Source organism: Lissotriton helveticus, chromosome 3_2, assembly GCF_964261635.1.
Source record: "Lissotriton helveticus chromosome 3_2, aLisHel1.1, whole genome shotgun sequence".
In the NCBI taxonomy this organism is placed as follows: Eukaryota; Metazoa; Chordata; class Amphibia; order Caudata; family Salamandridae; genus Lissotriton; species Lissotriton helveticus.
The window spans coordinates 402,983,158-402,999,384 of record NC_136062.1 but is presented as its reverse complement, the minus strand read 5'-3'; the positions used below and the strand labels follow the sequence as shown (position 1 = coordinate 402,999,384).

The window sequence follows — 16,227 nt, the reverse complement described above, 5'->3', positions numbered from 1 at the left end:
TCACATCTGGGGTGTGGTACATGGTATACGAGGAATAGGATTTATCTCCTGGGTGCCTTGGATACTGAAAGGCTTAATTCATAACTTGACGGTCACTCATGCGATCTTTGATATCTATGGAAGAAAAGACTGTAAGATGTAACTTTTTATAACCCACAACAAAATGTAGATACCTTTGAACGAACTGTACAAATTCAGCAGTTAGGAATCAAAACTGAAGCACATTTTTTGTCATTTTTATGTGTGATGGAAGCAAAGATTTTAATAGAATCAAAACAAATCAAGACAATTTACTTGGTGATAAAAAAATAATAAATATTCCTTGAAACCCGATTTCCAAACATCATTATTGTGCAATATAGTGTTATCACTAAAACTGTATATCTTTGGCAATTTATTGGCCATTTCAAAGGAGAATGAGCTATCTGTAAATGACAGGGCGCTGCCACACAATGCTTTAGTTATATTAAAAAATGGCCGCCTCATGTCCGTTATAGATAAGTGGGATGTGACAGCCTGTTTTTCTAAAAAGTGGCTCATTGTGCTAAAAGGTTTGTAAATAATGTCTGAGCAGCTAAAACCCCAAAAATAAATATGCATAAATAGAGACGGAAATGTTAAAAAAAAAACAAAAAAACGGGAAGCCTAAATGTAGTCTATTTTTGTCCTTTTCTTTTTACTTGTTGTAACTCAGTTCAAAAGAAGGTAACATCACACGAGGGTAGGAAGTACAGTCCACAAATGTATTACAGTAGCAAAGCTGCAAGTAAAATGGTGCCTTGTCTTTGCTTTAGAGACTGAAACCTTTAACATTTTAATTTATAAGATTTATTGCTGTAATTTGTTATGGCACTGTCCTTCCTTCTTTCCCTGCTACGACTTCCGGTTACAATTTCCAGGTTGGATATGGCTCCATAGTAAAACAAAATCGAATACAAAACTTTAAAATGAGAGGTGAAACAAGTTTTTGTTGTGGAAAACTATTTACTCTTTAAGTATTACTATGTTTCAGTTTGTTTGATTTGTTGCATTTGCAGCAGTGACATGCTCTATAAGCGAACAGGCAGTGAATGAGGGCACAGAAAATATTTCCAGGATAAATTACTTTTATTTTTTATTTGTTTCATTAGGGTGTGGTGAAATCATACAAGGTGGAAAAGGGGAGATTTTGTTGGAAGGTTATCCGGTCAATGCTCATTGTGAGTGGAGCATTCAAGTAACCCCTGGATACATCATCGAGCTGAGGTAGGCCAGTCCCAAATCAATGTTAAATATTTAAATATAATCTGTTTTTGTTCTGTTCCATTGTTTTTCTGTTTGGTTGTTATCTCCCATTGCTGTGTGTGTTTTTTTTAACATTTTATTTCAATTAATTTTCTTTAGAATATTCTAAAATATATCTACACCTACACTCACCTGGTAGCATTAGGTGCACCGTGAGCGCCCTAAGCCATAGAAAAAGACATTTGCATACATTTATCATACTGCTCATATTAAGCACATATGATATGCAGCTGCCATATTATTAGCAATGGTGCACAAAGTGGGAACGTTTTTTGCAAGCTTCAGTAGCTCTGTGCAAGAAGCTTCAGAAGCTCCATGTTAAACTTTGCAACTTTGTCTTCTTTGCAAAGTTATTCATATTGCCACAATAGCATGAAAATAATAGCATTTGCAGAAATTTCTGTCACATAATTTAAAAAAAAAAAAAATGTTTGGCAAAAAATATACATTACAGAAACTATCTGGGCCTCATGACAACTCCATTGGTAATGCCAACGTAGAAATAGCACACCACTATTACTGGTACTGGGTGAAATTAGAAATATGGCATGAAAAATTTGCCCCAGGATTGCAAGTATTTATCAATAAACATGTGGATTCTCTGGGAATTTGGTATCACCGCACTGATTTACACAGACACTTTTCCACTTTCAGGACTTTTTCTGCTGACAAAGCATTAATGGAAAATGCCTCATTCTAAAATCCTTCTAGAATCTTCACATTACATTATGGTTGTGAACATGTTTGAATTACCAAAGGCCAGGTAGTATTGTTCCTACATTGTTTCTGGCAGCGAGTTAGCATTCATCCATTACTCAATGCCTGTTAGCTATTTGCTGACATTGAAGAAGGAAATGGTAGAAGTGAAATATTGGTTGAGTATCACCTGCATAGCTCACTACTAGACAACCGTATGACTTTAGGAGCTCTGCCAGAGGTCTTATATATTTACTGAACAGCCTGAGGGGCAGGGAAACCATGTTTAATTAAACAGGTGAGAATGCAAAATGTTGACGCAATATGAACTGACAACCATGTGCTCAGTTTTGATGTTGGATGGCCCTGAGTCCGTCCAACATCCATTTGGTTCTGGCACGACGACCTCCTGTCGGCGGTCCCAGCCCAGCAATTAGGATGAATCCTGAGGAGGAGCTTCGTGCGCAACCAAGATGGTCGCGTGAGCACAGGGCTCCCGGACCTTCGCCGCCTCCGCCGTTTATCCTGTACCCTATCCTGACTTAGAGGCCGGGTCGCTTGTGGCACGGCCCAGCTGATCATTTATCTGTTTCCAGATTTCGATTTGGACTCCGGGAACCGAAGTTACGGACTACGGAATCTTGTTGGCCTGCTCCCTGGTGCCACCCCGGGCTCTGCTTCTCTGCCAGCCGGACAGTAATCGAACAACAACGGATCGCCTTAGTCACCTCGGCTCAGTCGTCTACTTTCGGTTTCGTTTCTCGCCCTGCGACCTCTCTGACTCTGTCTGGATCGGCCTCTCTCGGTTGCCCTCCACCCTACCATATCTCGACTTTTGCGGACCTGCCTAGTGTGGCTCACTTATTGGTGTGGTGTGCCCACTTTCTGCTTTTAAACTGTTGCGGGCGCACCGAGTGTAGCCATTTTCACCAGGTCTCAGGGGCACGATATCCAAGATGGCCACCAAACCCGAGGGCGAAAAACGCAAGACCAAGCCGGCCCTATGGGGGGGTGCCGTGCAGTCTAACGTCATGGACAGATACACCCTCGCCAAAGGCTCCCCGGGTGGACCGACCAAATCCCCGATTAATGCAGGAGAGGATTCCTCGACGGGTGAGGACTTGTCGCTAAAGGACGTCATGGGCGCCATTGCTGGCATGAAGGCATCATTGGGTCAACAGTATGAGGCCCTGACTCATAAGCTGGACACGGTTGCCATCGATGTTACCCTGATCAGGGCTGATCTTGCGAAGACCAACGAGAAGGTCAAATCACTCGACCTTAAAACATCCAGCCTCGTTACTGATGTCTCTGATTTACAGACAGAAGTCGGCAACTTGCGAGCCTCCAATGACTATTTCTCCCGGCGCTTGGAGGACTTTGAAGGCCGTGCGCAGCGGAATAATATCCGTCTGGTTGGTGTCCCGGAGAAATCGGAAGCCTCTTTGGTGGATCTGCTGGTGGAGGACCTTGTTCTGAACCATCTAGCGCCTAAAGGCCTCAGTAAGTTCTTTGCCGTGGAACGTGCGCATAGGATTCCGGGAGGCCCGCCTAAGCAGGGAGCCACTCCACGACCCATCATTGCTCGGATCTTCCATTTTCGAGACAGGGATGCGATCCTCCAAGCATCGCGTCAATCTGGTCCTGTGGCTTGAAAACTCTACGGTCAGTTTCTACCCAGACTTCACCCAGCAGGTGCAGAAACAAAGACTCGGATTCCAAGGGGTGAAGAGGAGGCTGAGAGACAGAGACATGAAGTACGCTATGCTCTTCCCGGCCCGACTACGTGTGGTGTACAGGGATCGAACATTCTTCTTCGACCATCCTGGGGCCGCAGGTGACTGGCTTGACACGTTGCCCTCCGGGCAGTTACATTCTGAACACTTTGGACATTCCGGAGGAGCGGAGGGCGGCCCGGTGGAGCAGGAATAGGGAGCGACGCTGGCTCCCGGGCCACCGCATTGACTTTCAGCTGTGGTTTGATGCTATGCAACTATTGCCTGCTAATGTTTGGTCTTTTCGGGGTGTGGGTGGGGGGTGGGTGAGTCTTCCTCCTCAGGGGTTCTTTTCGTAGACTAGTTGTGTGATGGGGCGACAGGCACACTGCAAGTTGGGGTGGCTCTTGAGTCTTACGCAGGGGTGCAGGGTGGGGGGCTAGATGTTCAGGGGTTCTTTGGGGGTTGGGGGGTTGCAGTTTGTGTTTCTTTGTTTTCTTCAAGGCATAGTGTTGATGTTCTACTGCTATACAGTGTTGCGTCTGGTGCGGGGTGGGATTGGGATTGGTTTCTGGGATGGGGGGTAGGGGACTTAAATTGTTGTGTTGGAACGTCAATGGGTTGGGGGACAGGATAAAATGGGATGTGGTATTGCAACTGTTGCGGCATTTATCCCCTGATGTGGTGTTGCTTCAGGAGACGCACTTGATTGGCAATACATGCCACGCAATGAATAGGCGTGGATACCGTCTCCTGGCCCACTCCGGTTTCACCTCTGGCTCTAGGGGGGCAGGCATTCTGGTACGGAGCTCCCTCCCTCTCGCTATTGACGACATTGTCCTTGATGATAGGGGCCGCTACGCCGCCATTGTGGGACGCTGGGAGGGGAAGGTCAACACCCTGCTCTCTGTTTACGTCCCGCCTGGTCTGCAGGCCACTACCTTTGCCGATCTGGGAAGAGTACTCCTGGGGGTCCCTGAGGGTCTGCTTGTAGTGGGAGGGGATTTTAACTCTGTAGTGTCAGGGATGCGTGACCGTTACCCTCCCCGGGAAAATGTACGGTCTCAATCTTGGCTGGGAGACTTCTTGGACACTCTGGGGCTCACTGATTGTTGGCGCCTGCTCCACCCGGGACAGTCGCAGTACACTTTCCACTCTGGGGCTCACGGCAGTCTTTCGAGACTAGACTATGTGTTGATGCCCTCCTTACAGGCCTCCTCTATCAGGGAGACAAAACACCTTGCTAGGGGTATATCGGACCACTCCCCATTATGGTTAGTCATAGATACGAAGCTGGGGACTGAGGGCCGAGTGGCTCCGATTAACCCCTGGTATCTCCGGGTTCCAAAGGTGAAAGCTGAACTGGTTAAAGCGCTTGACCATTACTTTGCTGATAATGTGGGCACTGTCTCCTCCTCTGTTACACTGTGGGAAGCGTACAAAACTGTGATTCGGGGCCATGCCCTTTCCTTGATTAGCATTGTTAGGAAGGTTAAACAGGAGGGGGTTGTCCGGATCGAGAACGAAATCGCTGTCCTTGAAGGGGAGTTGGAGTCCGAGGTCACCCCGGATAGACTGAACCTACTGAGTCTTAAACAACTTGACTACAGAGCGCTAGTTACGGATGCTGCGAAAGAAATGGGCAGGGAACAGCAGGGGCGTCTGTATGATGTGGGAGACAAGGCTGGGAAGTTGCTTGCTTGGCTGGAAAGGAGGGAGCGCGCGAATGGCGGGTGGTCCCTGTGGTTGTGAATGTGCAAGGAGTGAGTCTTACTGACCCCGCCGACATTGTGGACTGTTTTGCGGACTATTTCCGGGATGTGTATTCCCCTGTGTCCGATCGACCCGAGCATGACTCCCAGCTACTCCTCGAGACCTCTCGCTGCCTTGTTTGTCGGACCCTGAGAGGGGGCTCCTTGAGGCACCGCCCACAGTGGAGGAAGTGGTTGCTGCCATTTGCTCGGTCCGCTCGGGGAAGGCTTCGGGCCCCAATGGGCTCCCCATTGAACTTTACAAGCTCCGTCCGGACACAATAGCTCCGTATCTACGGTCGATGTTCCTGGAATCGTTGGAGTCGGGTTCCCTTCCCCCTGACCAAAGATTGGCCACCATAGTTGTTATTCCCAAGGATGGTAAGCCACGCGACCGCTGCACCTCCTTTAGGCCCATATCTCTGATCAATGCCGAACCGAAGATCCTGGCTAAACTGCTGGCCAACCGCTAAGTTACTGTCATAAGCGATCTGATTCACCCGGACCAATCCGGGTTTATACCACACCGCAACACGGCATTGAACCACCGGCGCCTGCATGGTGTCCTCGCGCGGGCGGGGACGTTGCGCGAACCAGCCATTTTGGCGTCTCTGGACGCCACTATGGCGTTTGATACGCTGAAGTGGCCGTATCTTTGGGCGGTCCTCTCTAAATTTGGCTTTGGCCCGAACTTTATTAATTGGGTGAAACTGCTTTATACCGATCCCTTAGCACAAGTGGTCGTCAACGGCCGTGTCTCCGCCCCATTTGCCCTCGGCAGAGGGACGCGCCAGGGCTGCCCTTTGTCCCCTATTTTATTTGCCCTTGCTCTGGAACCACTGGCGGCCTGGTTGAGATGGGAGCCATCTTTGAAGGGCATTAGATGGAACTCGGACTTTGAGGACCGGGTGTCCTTATATGCAGACGATATCCTGCTGTATCTCACGTCGCCTCGGAAATCGTTGATCGTTCTTTTCGACGTCTTGACCTCCTTCCATAAAAACTCTGGTCTCGTCATCAATTGGTCTAAGTCGTGCGTCTATGTTCTTTCGTGCGAGGCTCCTCTCTTGCCCCGCGGCTGCCCTATTTCGGTGGTGCGGGAAGGCTTTAAGTATCTGGGGATCTTTATTACCTTGGACCCGGTACTTCGTTATGAGCGCAATTTGCTGCCCCCGCTCCATCGCCTTCGCGCTGATGTTGTTGCGTGGGGTAAGCTCCCCCTCTCCCCCTTGGGACGAGGTGCACTGTTCAAGATGATGTCGCTGCCCCGGTTCCTTTATGCGCTCCAAAACACGCTCGACACGGTGCCAACTAGCTACTTTCGGGAGGTCGAGAGTCTACAAAGGCGATTACTATGGGGGGGCCGATCCCGTATTGCCCTGGTGAAGATGACGCTGCCGTGGTACGACGGGGGCATCGCGCTTCCCGATATCCGCCGGTACTATTGGGCCTCTCAGCTGGGGGCGATTAACCATGGTACTTATGGCCCTTCGCCGAATCCGGCGTTTGAAATGGACAAGTGGCTGTTGCCCGGCGGAGATTATAACAGGGCGCTGTACGCGAGGTCTGTTTGCAGGACCCTCACGGGCCCCACCATGACAGCCGTGCAGGTGTGGTATCGTGCGACGGCGGCTCTGGGCTGGACAGATAAACTGACTCGTGCGACTCCGCTTTACGCGTCTGATAGGCTCGGGTCCCTATGGAAATCGAAGGGCTTGGACAAGTGGGATGTGATCGATATTAGCAGGGTGAATGATGTGTGGGCCAAGGGTAGGGTCAACACGTTTGAGGAGCTGAAAGCGGAGTACGACTTGAATGATAGGGAGTTTTTTCGCTATGCGCAAATTCGATATGCCATACTATCTGTTTTCCCCTTGGGCACTGATATCCCGGAGGCGTCCCCGCTGGAAGATCGGATTCTGGACGGGCACGTCCCGGACAGTACGATCTCGCTCATATACAAAAAACTGATCAACAAAAGGATTGACCTCCTCTGTCATCTTCGAGAGGTCTGGACCAGTGACGGTCTGGAACTTGATGATGAGGACTGGCAGGCGGCGATCTCTTCCCCGAAGGAAGTGGCGATCCCGGCGCGCCTTTGGTTTGTGCAGCTCAAAATTCTTCATAGGGTGTATGTGACTGGTCCCTGTCTGGTGTGTATGGGATTCTCTGTGGATTGTCTGTGTAGGCGTGGCTGTGGTCTCGTGGCTACATTTCTCCATATTATTTGGGAATGTCCTGCCGTGATGCGCTACTGGACTCGGGTGCTTGAGGTTATGAGTGAGGTCACGGGTGTGCGGTCAATGCCTGAGGTGAGGAGATGTGTAGTCGCGGGACGAGGAATGGGCAGAAGACGTATTTTTGTGGCAGTAGTTTTTATTCGCAACAACAAGTCATCGGTACACCTCTTCCTATGATGACTCTTCCTCGGAGATCGGCTTCTCTCTTGTCTGCTCTTGAGGAGGACTCCCTCCTCCTTCCTTCTGACGGGGCTCCTCCTCCTGCTGGTGCTGGACTCCGGAGGCTCCGTAGTAAGTGCTCAGGCTTTCTGGTATAGCGGGTTGAGAGGACAGGGGGGTGAGGGCAGTGAAGGGGACACACGGTGCAGTAGCCTCAGGGTCGGTGAATGTGCAATTACAGTGATCCGCTAAACGGAGGGGCAGGTTATCACTAGGTATTGCCCTGCTAAGTTAGCCGTCTGCCTTTTTGTCTCCACCACCCCAGGACCCGTTCCCGTACCTCTGCTAGCCGTACACCTCCAGGCGCACGGCTGGGCGGCTCGTGGTGTTGGCCTCCCGGCTTTCCAGCTCCTGTCGGTCGGGTGTCCTCTCTCTCAGTAGCCGCTCTGGGGGTCTCGCCGCCGGTACTCGATCCGTAGATGCAGCGTCCCAAACGCGCCGGTCGGGATCTTCTTCCTCCTCAGCAATGGTCTCTTCACTCAGCCAACGCTGTCCTCCGCTCCACCCCTCCTCTCCGTCGCCGCTCTCTCCAACGCTCCACTCCGCTACACTGCTTCCCGCCTCTCCGCTCTCCTGCACTCTGTCCGCTCCTCCGGTGAAATAACACACCTGTGGCTTGTCGATGCTGCTATTTACGGGCTCTCCTGACTCCGCCTCCTCGTTGAGGGTGGCCGTCCAGTTAAAGGGGCCCCATCCTACCTCGTCCTCTTCGTCACAGCTGTATCTTTCTGCAGGTGACCATCCCGGGGTAGGAAGAGGCTGTGGAGACAAGAGGGGGGGTCGCACATTGTTAAAAGGCGCCCCTCAATAGGGCGAGATCCCGCACCCCGGCTACACACCATCCCCCCAGAACACTTCCGTTCGGGAAGTGGATGTCGCGACAAAAAGTCAGCACCGGTGTTGTCAGACCCTTTCTTGTGGTGCACACAGAAGGCATACGGTTGTAGGGCGAGGAACCACCGCATAACCCTCGCGTTCTTAGACATGTTGCGGGCCATCCAGAGAAGGGGGGCATGGTCAGTGTATACGTCGAACTGTCGGCCCTCCAGGTAGTAAGACAGTTTCTCCACTGCCCAACGGATGGCTAGGCACTCCTTTTCCACAGTCGGATACTTTAGTTCGCGGGGAAACAACTTCCGGCTGATGTATAGGATTGGATGGTCACATCCGTCTTCACCTCTTTGGGACAAGACAGCCCCTATCCCGTAGTCGGATGCGTCCGTGTGTAGAGAAAATGTCCGAGTGAAATCCGGGGAGTTGAGAACCGGGGCCGAGGTTATAGCCCGTTTCAACTCTGCAAAGGCCTCTGACATTCCAGGGGTGGGGGTTCTCAGGTCAGATTGCTTCACTCTGGTTTGCAGAGCATCCGTCAGGGGGGCAGCCACTTTCGCGAATTCGGGTATGAAGCGCCTGTAATAGCCTATGAGGCCCAAAAACGCGCGTAGTTCCTTCTTGGTCCTTGGGAACGGGGCCTCGGCTATGGCCCTCACTTTCTCCCCTTGAGGCTCTATCAAGCCGTGCCCCAGGACATATCCTAAATACTTCACTTTGTGGAATCCAATCTTGGATTTTTTTGCATTGATCTTCAACCCTGCTTGGGCGAGGGTGTCGAACAGCCTGTGTAGATGGTCCAGATGGGTCTCCCAGTCCGGGCTGAAAATGACGATGTCATCTAGATACGCTGAAGCGAAGGACGAAATGTTCTGCAGTACGTTGTTCATTAGCCTCTGGAAGGTGGCAGGGGCTCCATGCAGGCCAAAAGGCAGAACTGTGAATTCGTATCTCCCGGTTTCCGTTGTGAATGCTGTTTTATGGCGGTCTTCCTCTTTGAGAGGGACCTGCCAATATCCTTTTGTAAGGTCTATGGTGCTGATGTACTTCGCTTCTCCCAAACGTTCGATGAGCTCGTCTATGCGGGGGATGGGGTAGGCATCAAAAGTGGAGATGTCGTTCAGGGCCCGAAAGTCCATGCAAAACCTTCTCGTTCCGTCTGGTTTTGGTATCAGAACAATGGGACTGGACCACTCACTATGAGAGGGGCGGATCACCCCGAGTTTCAGCATCTCCTCTACTTCGCTCTGGATCCCTTTCCGTCTAGCCTCTGGGATCCTGTATGGCTTTATTTTGACGACTTTCCCCGGTAACGTGTGAATGCTGTGTTCGGCCAGCCGGGTTTTTCCAGGAATGTCTGAGAAAACCTTGACGTGCTTTTGTAAGGTTTGAGCTAGCTGTTCTCTCTCAGTGTTCGTCAAGTCATCATTGATCACTAGGTCCTTTAGCGTGTTGGTGGGATCAGGATTTTCCGTTTCCGTTAGGTTCACCTCAGCTGGGGGTTTTCCAAGCCATTTTTTTAGGAGGTTGATGTGATATGTTTGTGTGGTTCTTGCACGTATCCGCAGTTTGTAGCTGGTGTTTCCGATTGTTTCTACCACTTGGTAGGGTCCGCTCCATTCGGCTCTGAATTTTTGTGTGGAGGATGGCAAAAGGACCAGAGCCCAGTCCCCTACTGAGAGTCTTCTCCATTTTTTTCCTTTGTCGTAGTACGATTTCTGTTTCGTTTGGCTTTTTTCTAGGTTTGCGAACGCCAAATCACGCAACTTGCCCAGTTTGGATCTGGGATTCCGGGCGTACTCCAGGGTGTGGGTAACTTCTTCGTGGGTTTCCCTCTCCCATGCTTCCTTGGTCATGTCCAACAGGGACCTGGGTTGACGTCCATATAGCAGTTCAAAAGAGGACAAGCCTAAGCTGCTCTGTCGTTGGCCCCTGATGACGTATAATGCCAGAGGGAGGATCTGGTACCACTCCGCCCCGTTCACCTCCAACATTTTTCGCAGGGTGGTTTTTAACGTGCGGTTGTACCGCTCTACCAGGCCGTCCGTTTGGGGGTGGTAGACGGCCGTTCTGATTTGGTGTATATGTAACAGGGCACACACTTCTCTCATTAAGCGTGACACAAAGGGGGTGCCCTGATCGGTTAGTATCTCCTTTGGGAAGCCGACTCGAGAAAACAACTCCAGCATTTTGTCGGCTACGTTTTTCGTGGTGGTTGTTGTCAAGGGGAATGCTTCGGGAAACCGGGTAGCGTAGTCTACGACGACTAAAACGTATTGGAAGCCTTTTTTTGTCTTTGGGAGAGGCCCGATGATGTCCATCCCTACTCGCTCAAAAGGGACTCCTATGATCGGAAGAGGTTGTAGGGGAACAGCCGGGGGACGGGTCATGTTCCGTTTTTGGCAGACGTCGCATTCTTGGCAATACGTCATAGCGTCTTTGTATATACCGGGCCAGTAAAAGCATTTCAACAGATTCTGTGTGGTTTTTTCAGCTCCGGTATGTCCGGCCACTAAATGCGAGTGTGAATAAAACAACACCTGTTCCCGAAAGGATAAAGGCACCAATAGCTGTTCTGGGTCTTCTGCCTTTCCCTGTCGGTATAGCAGATCGTTTTTGATGTACAGGCGGGGATATTTGAGGGGGCGCTGATCCTGCGTTTGGTGGGCACTCTCCCAGGCGTTCATCAGTGTGGCATCGTTGGCTTGGGCGAACTGAAAGCTTTGATCTAGCACCCAGGGGTCTGACGAGGCCAAGGCGGGTACAGTCTTCTGCTTCTGCGAGGGTCGTAAGGGAGCACTTCCGTGAGTGAGGCTCTGCTTGAACATGTCAAGAAAAGCCGGGTTGTCGGTTCCTATGATTAGATCTTCTGGTAATGACGACAAGACACCCACCCTGATTTTGACCGGACGTCCGTTTCGGGGGACGATGGGGAGCACTGCTACTGGATAGGGTCTTACGTCCCCGTGCACACATCTGATGTACACGGTTTCTCTGGGTACGAATTGCTGGGGGTGTACGTGGTGGGCCTGAACCACGGACTGCCGACATCCGGAGTCCAGATGGGCTTTTACCGGGGTACCATTGATACCCATACTCACTCTGTAGGCTCGGCCCATCTCTGCTGAGTATAAGACGGTCCTGGGGAGATATCCCACTTCCATGGGCTCCTCTTCCTGTCGTCGACGAGGACAGTGTCGGGCAATGTGTCCCCAGGTCCCACATTCGAAACATTGTGGACCGCTATGTGGCAGAGGCTCTGGTTTCCATATGCGGGGCTTTCCTGGATCCGGGGTCTTCACGTGTTTTTTTTCTGGTTTATAAAGGTGTTTCTGTCTGTCCGGCTCTCCTGCCATTTGGGGCCTCTGGGGTGCCCTAGCAAACGTATTGGCCATTTCGACAGCCTGGCTGGTGGTTAGGTCGTGATGCTGCTTCAACCACCTTTGCGTAGAGAAGGGAAGAGCCTCAAGGAACTGCTCTAGATAAATGCGGTCCATGATCTCCTCTTTGGTGCTTTCGGTAGGTTTTAGCCACTTATCGGCTGCCATCTTTTAGCGAACAAACAGGGTCTTGGGCGTTTCCCCAGGCACACCTCTCTCTTTTCGGAACCTTATCCGGTAGGCCTCTTTGTCCAGCCCCAGATGGTCTAGTATTATCTTTTTGATGTCCGCGTAGGCCGTATCTCCCCTCGGGTTGGCCACTTGGTAGGCCGCCTGGGCCTCCCCCACCAACAGTGGAGCCAGGAAGAAAGGCCATTTCACAACAGGCCATCCACAAGCCCTGGCCGCCCTCTCGAAATTAAGGAGGAAGGCATCCGGATCCTCACCGGGTTGGTATTTCTGAAGAGACACCCCTCCTATGGTATGGGGTACCCCTCCCACGGCCACCGAGGCACTAGCGGCCGGAGGATCCAGGGTGCGGGCTGCTACTGCCGCCTTAAGGAACTCCCGGTCTGCTTCGGCGGAGAGCAGCTGCTGTTCAGCGATTTTTTCCAGTTGTTCCTGTCCGTGTACCAGTGCTTGCACTACTGCTTCCATCTTAGTTACACAGACGGAGGGGTTGCCCGCATTCTCCACCAATGTAGTCGCGGGACGAGGAATGGGCAGAAGACGTATTTTTGTGGCAGTAGTTTTTATTCGCAACAACAAGTCATCGGTACACTTCTTCCTATGATGACTCTTCCTCGGAGATCGGCTTCTCTCTTGTCTGCTCTTGCGGAGGACTCCCTCCTCCTTCCTTCTGACGGGGCTCCTCCTCCTGCTGGTGCTGGACTCCGGAGGCTCCGTAGTGCACGCCCTCGCCGGTCACCGAGAAGGTAAAACAAAAGAGAGGCAAAGTAAGTGCTCAGGCTTTCTGGTATAGCGGGTTGAGAGGACAGGGGGGGGTGAGGGCAGTGAAGGGGACACACGGTGCAGTAGCCTCAGGGTCGGTGAATGTGCAATTACAGTGATCCGCTAAACGGAGGGGCAGGTTATCACTAGGTATTGCCCTGCTAAGTTAGCCGTCTGCCTTTTTGTCTCCACCACCCCAGGACCCGTTCCCGTACCTCTGCTAGCCGTACACCTCCAGGCGCACGGCTGGGCGGCTCGTGGTGTTGGCCTCCCGGCTTTCCAGCTCCTGTCGGTCGGGTGTCCTCTCTCTCAGTAGCCGCTCTGGGGGGTCTCGCCGCCGGTACTCGATCCGTAGATGCAGCGTCCCAAACGCGCCGGTCGGGATCTTCTTCCTCCTCAGCAATGGTCTCTTCACTCAGCCAACGCTGTCCTCCGCTCCACCCCTCCTCTCCGTCGCCGCTCTCTCCAACGCTCCACTCCGCTACACTGCTTCCCGCCTCTCCGCTCTCCTGCACTCTGTCCGCTCCTCCGGTGAAATAACACACCTGTGGCTTGTCGATGCTGCTATTTACGGGCTCTCCTGACTCCGCCTCCTCGTTGAGGGTGGCCGTCCAGTTAAAGGGGCCCCATCCTACCTCGTCCTCTTCGTCACAGCTGTATCTTTCTGCAGGTGACCATCCCGGGGTAGGAAGAGGCTGTGGAGACAAGAGGGGGGGGTCGCACATTGTTAAAAGGCGCCCCTCAATAGGGCGAGATCCCGCACCCCGGCTACAAGATGCTTGTTAAATGTCTGGGAACCGAATGATTACAGCGGCGCGCAGCTTCGCTGGGTGACCCTGGGTAATATGATTGCTAAGAGGGACATTGCCCAATTGTGGGGTGCTCAGAGGCCGCCGACGGTTCTGCTGTGGCAACATAACATGGATTGGTGCATGTTTCGAGAGAAGACAGTTTATGTTGCCTGTGGCACGCCCCGTAAATGGGGTAAGATCTGGAGTCAGTGGAACACATACCGTGGTGATATATGTACCCCCCCTCCCACAGACTTTGAAACTGACCTATCTTCCTCCCAACCTATTGTTTCCTCCACTGTTGATTAGGTGTTCTTGCTTGCTCCTGGTCTCCCTTCCCCCCCTCCCACAATGTATAGCCCTGCCGATTGCACTGCTAATGTACTCCCTCAACCGACGCCGCAGCGACACATCTGTAATGTACTGCCTTGTGTTTTGTTTTCTTTCTTTGTTTATGTATGTTTTGAATTTAATAAAAAAATTCCAAAAATAAAATAAAAATTAGGATGAATCCGAACACTGTTAGGACGAACTCCTGTTCTTTACAATGGGACCATGCATTCTGACCAGAATGCATGCTCTCACTGTAAAGAGAAGAGGTGCAGTTCATCTCTGCAACCCATCTCTGCACCCCATGGCAGGCACCTCAAGGTGCTTTCCACGGTGCAGAGATAAGCAGGGCGGCCACCAACTGAGGCCTTGCACCCATTGGGACCCTGCTGGGGGACCCCAAAGTCAGCTTTTAACAACCTTTCTGTTTCGGAAAGGCCAGCGCAGAAAGGCTTTTGGAATCCGACATTGTAATCCTGTGGGCAGAAAGAGCCGCCCTTGGGATTACAGGAGGCTCTCCGAATGCCAGACAGGCTCTCCGAGCTGACGGAAGCGATTTGGAAATCCAGTTTGGATTAATTTCCGACCGAGTCTATCCAAATGAGTCGGTCAGAAATGCATCCAAACTGCTGATTATGATGCCTTAGGAATGGCTCCAACCAGAGCCATTTTCTACAGCAACGTAATCGGCCACTAAGCTAAACTAGAAAGTTCCTAAGTGATAGCCTTCTGGCGTGTTGATGAAAATTAAAAACAACTGGTTGTGTCTGGATGCATTTGTATTCAGTAAAATCCTGTGTATGAAGTTGAAAGGATGGACTGTGGATTCTAGAATGTCTATTTCATATTCGGCTGGGTCTTAGATTCCAGGTTTTTTTAACGTAGATAATATTGGGCTGTACTTTTGACTGTTTAGTTTTTGGGGCCCAGAGCGCTGGTTTAATGATGCCTGTTTTGATTGTGGAACATAGAACCTTCCTTTGTTTGATATTGTGTAGTTGAGTTTTGTATTACATAATGTCCTTCAACTTGACTTTCCCTCAGCTGTCGAATACAAAAAGTTGATCTATTTAATGTCTCATTGGATTTTAAAATCCATGGTTCTCCTCTTTTTGATGACACTGGATTTGAATTCTAGAATGTCCCTACTATTTATGGTGTTTGGTTGTTTTTAAATTAATCTTTTTGATGTGTTGTTTCGTTTTCGATTTCACAGTGTCTAAAAGTTTAATAATGTCTGGTGTAGTTTTGAGAGCTATTGTCACATCTTCTCTAAAATACATGAAAATAGCAAATTGCTATGGATTATGCAAAGTAACCATATTTTCCCATTATCAACTCTATATCCTAGGTTTGCCATGCTGAGCGTGGAGTTTGATTATATGTGCCAGTATGACTACCTGGAGATTCGTGATGGTGACAATGTAGATGCCAGGATTATTAAACGATTCTGCGGCAATGATCGCCCACCTCCAATCAGGAGCACCGGGAACTCACTCCATGTTCTATTCAAGTCTGACGGCTCTAAGAACTTTGATGGATTCTACGCAAGTTTTGCTGAAATCACAGGTTTGTTTCTTAATCATTAATAATGTAATTACAATCAGATAAATACAGAAGGATTAAGGTGCTGTCTTATTGACCATCACTAATTGACTTATCGCATATCATTTCCTACAGGTTCCAAAATGAAAGAATTAAAAAATACAACTTGATTAAAGTGTTAAACTGGTCATTCCCTTTAAATGGCCTTTGTTATGTAAAAAAGTTAGAAGTCAAGTGTTCTTTGCATCACTGAAGTATGGTTACTAGACACTGGACATGGCTGAGATCCTGTCAGACAACAGTAATGAATATCCCGTCTGCCGAAATATAGATCCCATTACATCATATGAAATGTATCGTTGGGTGGATGGGATATCCATCACTGGAGTAACCCGTCCACCAAGATCTAAATGAGACCCTCTGTCATTATGGCTCCTCGGCACTTACCACGTATGCCAATATGGCGAATTCAAGGGCATGTAGGAAAGTGGAAA

At 50.4% G+C, this 16,227-nt stretch overlaps 1 protein-coding gene across 2 annotated transcripts in view; it reads left to right on the top strand.

Moving 5' to 3' along the window:
- The window catches only part of PAMR1 (peptidase domain containing associated with muscle regeneration 1), a 278,128-nt gene that overhangs the window by 88,615 nt on the left and 173,286 nt on the right, over window positions 1–16,227 (top strand). For both annotated transcript variants that reach the window (XM_078684324.1, XM_078684325.1), the window contains exons 4-5: window positions 1,131–1,245; window positions 15,540–15,757. In XM_078684324.1, coding sequence (XP_078540450.1) covers window positions 1,131–1,245; window positions 15,540–15,757 — 333 coding nt within the window. The remainder of the gene's footprint in view (window positions 1–1,130; window positions 1,246–15,539; window positions 15,758–16,227) is intronic.